Source organism: Epargyreus clarus, unplaced genomic scaffold (genome assembly GCF_041222505.1).
Source record: "Epargyreus clarus isolate Ecla_fem2 unplaced genomic scaffold, WU_Ecla_fem_2.2 ptg000006l, whole genome shotgun sequence".
Lineage (NCBI taxonomy): Eukaryota > Metazoa > Arthropoda > Insecta > Lepidoptera > Hesperiidae > Epargyreus > Epargyreus clarus.
This window is the reverse complement of record NW_027332214.1, coordinates 5,699,677-5,706,828: the sequence shown is the minus strand read 5'-3', so window position 1 is coordinate 5,706,828 and position 7,152 is coordinate 5,699,677. Positions and strand designations below refer to the sequence as shown.

General features: G+C 32.9%; 1 protein-coding gene across 1 annotated transcript; it reads right to left on the bottom strand.

The window, feature by feature from the left end:
• Window positions 1-4,075: 4,075 nt before the first annotated feature.
• LOC140742793 (cyclin-dependent kinase 20) lies at window positions 4,076-6,745 on the bottom strand. Its single transcript, XM_073073800.1, has 6 exons — window positions 6,442-6,745; window positions 5,656-5,844; window positions 5,420-5,541; window positions 4,970-5,084; window positions 4,507-4,734; window positions 4,076-4,195 (listed from the first exon to the last, which is right to left on the bottom strand). Exons 1-6 carry the CDS (start codon window positions 6,637-6,639, stop codon window positions 4,109-4,111), a joined length of 939 nt encoding a protein of 312 aa, XP_072929901.1. The 5' UTR covers window positions 6,640-6,745; the 3' UTR covers window positions 4,076-4,108.
• Between the last annotated feature and the right edge of the window lie 407 nt (window positions 6,746-7,152).

Sequence of the window (7,152 nt, the reverse complement as noted above, 5' to 3'; positions counted from 1 at the left end):
AAAACGTGTAGGAGTAGGGAAATGGAAGTTAAATTTTCATATTAAAATCAAAAAGATAAAAATATGGGCGTGAAAAGTGATGTAAAATACGATTGATAGTAAAGTAATCATTCGAGTTGCCTTGTTTTATTAACATGTTGTACTTAGTAGGGAACTAAATGTGAGTGTTTTATGTATGTATAATGTATGGTTCATTTTCCTCGTGAAATTTTCTACAGTTGATTCCCATTCCTGAATTATAAATACTAGTTAAAAATATGTGGTTTAATATGGAAGCACATTGGTCCCAATCTGCTTCCATATTAAACCACACATAACGTTCTAATTTATTTCTCATGGGTATGATATAAGTGTGCGCAATCAAATGTAATATTAGCATTTGACTTTTTAAAAAAGTAAAAAAATAAACTTGTTTAAATAATTAATATAGTTCAAAATGTCATACCCATTCAAAAATATCTTCATTTTAGATTACAACCTTATAAGTTTTGGTCAGATCTTTACACAATTGACAAGTATACGGTTGGCGAAGAACAATGTGGTTTGGCAATTATTTATGCTTTATCCACTCATTGTTGCCACAATGAGAGTACTCAAAATTAAACAATTGTAAAGAACAATTTGTAATTGTAATTAACAAGGTTGCATGATTCAGCCACTGTAATATCAATATTTTGTAAGTATGACATACCTAGTAGATACTTTGTAATATAAATAATTTTAAATAAATAGGTAGCGTGTATTTTATTAGATTAAAGTAGTAAATAATAATGTAAAGACTATGTAATAAAATATAAATTTATTTAATCTGAAATGGTTCTGTAGATAGACGTCTACAAATATTGTGGATGATTCCATATTTCGTGAATGTGCTAAATATAATAAATGCTAGTGTAATGAAATGTCGCCACTTTAGAGTTGCAATGACGTGAGTGCAAAAAACCGCTGACATAAACTCTTAACTTTATGAACGAATGAAGAACACTTCATTCGTTCAAGAACAACAGTTCTTCTGCCTCTGTCGCAGACGCGAGTAAATTATTTTGTAAACTGCAGTTTTAGTCACTTAACGCCAATTATGAATAATTAATCTATCCAATGCTTTGCTTACCAAAAATCGATATATGACAAAAAATAAAGATAAACTTTCTGTAAGATGACGACATCCAATGTAACATTGACTCCCGTGTTATTGCTGTATATAATGATAGTGGTGTATAGTATCGATTGGAGCGGGAATTGAATGCACCAATTCCCGTTACTTACGTACTACTTACGTACGTACGATTCACTACGTACGGTCACTTGCGGTAGGAATGTAGATTTTTTCTGTAAAATCGGTTTTGAACATTGATTCGATCAGAACCTGACGAATCGATCCACCAAAATATTGAGGATTAAAGGATCAATTCATATTATTAGTCTGAGAATGTTTTGGTTAAATATTAAGACTTCTATTCCGCAGCAGTGGGATAAGATTATTTTGCACTTCAGTCATTATAATTCTACAGATGCGATATATTAGTAACCAAATTGTTTTGTGTGACGGTCAATATAAGATATTAGGTTGCACAAAGCGTAATATTTTAAATGTTAAAGAAAACTACGTTTTTGTTCGGGTAACTGCGGCAGTACCTGATACCCTAGATTAATGTCTGTTCCACTTGATATAGTTTTAGTGATCCTAATTACAATATGTAAATCAAATTTGGAAATCAGTGTAACATTGTAATTGTAATGTACATTTTTTGTAAGACGTATTTTGTAAAATTGGTACCGGTGGTTTTGATTTGGGGGACTTGGGGGCATTTGTTTATATTCCAGTAAGAGTATGTATGATTATAGAATGATAATTCCCTCCATTTTTATATTTTGAAAATTGATTAGATAGAATATAGGTATAATTTTATTGAGTAGCCTTTGATTTGTAAACTAAAATTTATGCAGGTATTGTAATTATTGTCTATGGGGTGCAACAATCTATCTCATTTTATACAAAGTTACAAAGTTCTACAGTACTGTAAATGTTATGTCATAATCGTTGCGGCCTTATTCAAGTTAAGCCCGGACATGCAAACAAAAAGTTATAACACCTTCAAGTTTATATTGTGCAATGGGAAGTCTAGGATTATATATTATAATTGGTAAATAGACAAAATTCTATAGTCATTCAGGCTCACTGGAAGGTTTCAGCTTACAGTGGTTCGACGTTCATGGTCAGTGGGTAACAATATTTAATGTTATTCGCGCCTATTGTATGTAATGTCTAAAATTCGCTGCCCGTCGTGTGATAAAATCCTAACTGCTAAAAATTTTCTATGTACCCACTTGGGACTATAAAAAATAGACATATATAATTTCAAATATACCTATAGAATTTCAAACCGTCGGTATAACCGTCGGGCGAGCGCTTTATTAAGTTGTTTATCGATAATAAACAAAATAGAAGAGTATTAATTTAATCTGAGCTTGTTACTGCCATTATTAGTGGTGTTGTTTTTTTTTTCTTGAGTTAGAAAACATTTCCTAATGTCTTCCAATACAGGATTCATACATACAGTGGTACATCACTATGACCCGCGGGCAGTGAATTTTTAACTTTGCTATAGCTATAAATAAGGCTGTGGTATATTTAATTATATTACACGAAGCCAAAACTGTTCGCTACTGTATTATCAGAAAATCTAAGATTTATGTAATTCATAATCTATAGATTTTTATAATATAATAGCCGTAGATTAAGAATGACATGGTTAGGTTGCTCGCACACGTTTTTGTTATTTTTAAGGTTTATAGACCAATTTTAAAATAGGTTAAATATCGGGTAAAACTTAACGAAATATAACCTTCCAAGTTGCCTTGCCATTGGGCCTATTTTGTACATAGATAGTCATTTCGTTATTTTCTGCAACTATTGGCTTTTTGACTCAATACTTCACTCTTTGTGCAATATTACTAACAGTTTAAATTTCAATGGTAATAATGCCCAGTACAGCCACGGATACCGTTTTTTTTTCTGTGTCTAGTTTAGTCTTATTTATTTTTTTATTTTCTTCAGTGTTTTATACCTATTGTTCATCGCATCCATGTTATCATGATGTCGTGTAGATCAATGTCATATGTGGCAGATTCATAGTGTCGCTATACCAATCTGACCAAATATCTGCACATACAGTGGCGCCATCTACACAAAGGTTTTCGCCACCTACAACAATATTTATGGGTAGTGTAGAGCCCACTTTAGATTACTGTTGATTAGCGGCTGGAGTATTAATTTGTTAAATATATTGTAGATACTTGTTATTAATAAAATTTACAATAGGGTTTTGCTCCGGTCAGTTATCGCCGTTATTTAAGTTTAGTTGTTAAATCACAACATAGAAAATGCATTGGTTATAAAATATATATATATTTTTTTCTATAGAATATCCTGAAATAAAATGGAGAAAATCTTTCAGGTACATATTTAACAACGAAGTTTTGCAACTGATTCGATTTGTGTACGATTCTATTTGATCTCTTTATATTTAATTTGAATCTGCATTTTCTTTTTTATTTTAATCGTAATTTATTATTTGTGCTTTTTATGTTTAACACTGATTGTCTCCCATATTAATAGGCGAGAATATGTCCAAGTACGGAATAGGTATACGATCACGTGACCAATAACATCATCAATACAAGACTGTCGCGTACTGAAAAAACGCGAGTAAGCTATAATGACTATTACATAGTACTAATCGTGTTTATTCGTCTGTGTTCGGCAAATATCTAAATGTTATATTACTAAATTGTCACTACCATTAACTTGTTTTAATAGGATTCTTGACCCTTTAAGAATCCTATCTTCGTAAGGGTTACTGGCCAACCTGCGTGTCAGCTAAACTTTCTCCAGAGTTAATACTTCAATAAAGTCTGTTTTACATATATGTCACTCGTCTTGGTCTCGTACTCGCATTTTCTGCCATGATTTCAATGTTGAAATCACCTAGTTTATATTTTGGCTCAAATGTACATAGAATAAAAGTACAACTGTAATTATTTCTATAAACAAAACGAAATAAAATTATGTAAATTGTATCTTGTATTATTGATTTATTTCAATACCTCATTTTGTTTTATTGCTGTTCGGCTTTGGCATATCTTCTAATGACGCAGGGACAGGCCTCGTTTGGAACCATGGATGTCTAAGTGCCTGTAATAGTAATATTACATTGATTTTAATAAACTAAGTGTAGGTACTTTTAAGAAAGATTTTAATTGAAATTTTCATCGAGAGCAAGTGAGAGCGAGAGCTGCTGTCCATTATAGCATTATAATCTTATTAAAACAAGTTATGAGTCCCCTAATAGTTATGACCGGACACTGTATAGTATCAATTATTTATGTTAAAATATCTAAAACAGGTTTTTGTACTTTTTTACAAGGCAATTATTTTGAAAAATATCCATCAATTCGGACAAAACAAATGAAACAACTTTATACATAAATACAATTCAAAAGTACCTCTTTAGCTGATATCCTTTTGTTAGCGTCATAAAGTATGAAACTCTTGATAAGATGAACAGCGTCCGGGTCTACTCCAGGCAGAAGGTCCGACCAGGGCATGGGCGAGGACTCCGGGAACGTGATCTTGTGGTAATCTGGCAGTTCCGAGTGCCCCGGCCAAGTCTCTTCTGACGGAGTGCCCAGGTGTTGTAAAACTATTGCGAGCTGCTCAATATCTGATTCGCCCTTTGTAAAACAGAAAATATTATCTATTATTGAAATAAACAATAGTCATTTAGTAAATTGAAACATTAATATAATAATAAAAAAAACATTAAATACCGACAGCGATTATGGGGATGAAGTTGGACGGCTTCTGATAAGTATATCTCCTTTACCACACCCATCAAAACATCATACAATTGCTTGATAATATTTTAAAATTGAATAAAAAATATGTTAATGGCATTCGGTTACTTACAGCAAATAGCGGTTGTTTCGTAATCATCTCCGCGATAATACAACCAACCGACCACAAATCTACTTTTTCAGAGTAGTACCTTGCGCCATATAAAAGTTCTGGGGCACGATACCACCTGTAATCAAACGAAAATTAAAAACATTTAAGGGCATTGTTTATAATGGAATTACGAAACAAAGCCAAATCCCAGAAATATCAGTGACGGAAAGATAATAAAACCGTGTTAAAAAAACGGGGACGGCCTCATTGGTAATACGTAGGTACCTACCAGTTAAGAAGCAAGTTATTTATATCTAAGGGAATTTTCATCCTCGTAAATAAGTACGTATAATGTGATTTTTAAAAGAAATTTACAGAGTTGCCATAATTTTAACATAACCACTTAACAGGCTTTTCAAAAAATGACCATGGAGTCGACAACACTGAAGGTTAAACGAGTTACATACGTACCGCGTAGCTACTTGATGGGAGTAAGGCCTGCCTCCATCAGGCCAGTAAAGTCGTGCTAGACCTAAATCTGCTATCTTCAGTATTCCTTCGTGATTTATCAATAGATTTGCAGGTTTTAAGTCCTGAAACATGCAAAAATATAAAATATCAACTTCAGGTCAAAATACGCGTAAGCTGAATCGAGTTGAGTTGAAAAATAAAATGAAAACAATACAACGTGAGGTACTCTTGATTACCCTGTGCATAACATAATGTGCATGCATGTACCGCGTCCCCTTCAACAACATTTGTGCGTATGACTTGACCCTCGGCAGTGTGAGTTCTTGTTGATTATGGTGTAACATTTCCCATAAACCTGAGCACATGTATTCCAGGACCAACACTAAGCTCATCCCGCGGGGAAACATGTCGTAAAGTTTTATTATCTGAAACACGAAAAATATAAAGTTTTCGACTTCTTTTGGTACCTACTTTAGGGCTGATAAAAGATGGTGAAATATTGTGCAGCACACTATAAATAGTAGTCATCTGTAGATCATTAAAAATACTAGGAAAGAAATAAAAATTACCTGTCTTCGGGTACCGTCTGCTGACCTGTTCTGTTCGGTGGATAGAATCGAAATAGCGATATGTTACTACGGAGAATATTTTAGTGCCTGTCTCTATTTATGGTGAAAATAGGCTTAGAAGTAAGTGGATCCGGCTTACTACTTACTAGTTAGAAGTTAGGTATTCTCACATAAATTCTAAACATTACAACAAGGTTTTCACTGTATATAAGTGGGTAGACCACAGTTAAACACGAAACAAAATATGTTTATTATAAAGCTTGGTTGGAGTTATTCTACTAAATGGTACTGGTTCTAGTCTAAAAAATAAAACATGAATTTAGGTAACTATAGTTAGGTGATATATAGGCACGTAAGCCGGCAACGAATATATTTTACATAAGCCTTATCTTCATCGCCACTTTTTTCAACACCGACAAATATAAAACTAACTTAGGTATAATAAATACTAACATATTTACAGCGCAGTAATTGCAGTGCTTTAATTTCTCTCATAACATTAATGGGGATGCTATCCTCAATGTTTTTAATAAGGATTTTCTTAAGAGCCACTTCACGGCCTGTAGGTAGATGTCTGGCTTTGAATACGAGGCCGTGAGCTCCTTCGCCTATTCGCCCAACTACTGAGTAGTTAGAAATATTACTGTCCATTTTTGTATCAAAATATTTGTAAAATCCAGGGAAAATGAATCAAATGACCCTTTAACACTCATAACAATAGTCGTTTGGTAGGTAAGGTTTGTTATGGGCGAGTCGCTAAGCAACGTATTTCTTATCATAGATACCAAATACAGGTTTAAGTAACACCTACAAAGAAAAAGGTTCATTTTTCTGTCTAAGATCCGAAGCTAAATCGAACTGGACCGAGCTGATAATATAATGAAACTCATTTTATAATGAAATTAGTACATTGGGTAATACATTAAAAATGGGTTTGCTAAAAAAATCCTGGACAGGATAATTTTAATTATTTTTTGAAAAATTAAAATTTAATTGAAAATTAAATTTTGCAACATCAAGATAATAAGAAAATTCTATTATGAGTGAATGTTAAAAACATACAGAATGTGCAGGCTTTGGGTTGCCTATTAATTACGTGGACGAACTACTGGGTTGTCAGGTATAAACAGGTATTTCGCTGGCAACTACTTTCACTCATGATGA

Excerpts from the sequence above, each read along its gene's own strand:
- LOC140742793 (XM_073073800.1), bottom strand. The coding sequence starts at position 6,639 with ATGGACAGTAATATTTCTAACTACTCAGTAGTTGGGCGAATAGGCGAA. Across the intron at positions 5,542-5,655 it reads CACATTATGTTATGCACAGG|GACTTAAAACCTGCAAATCT; the intron begins GTAATCAAGAGT and ends TGCATGTTTCAG. Across the intron at positions 4,735-4,969 it reads CGAAACAACCGCTATTTGCT|GGCGAATCAGATATTGAGCA; the intron begins GTAAGTAACCGA and ends TGTTTTACAAAG.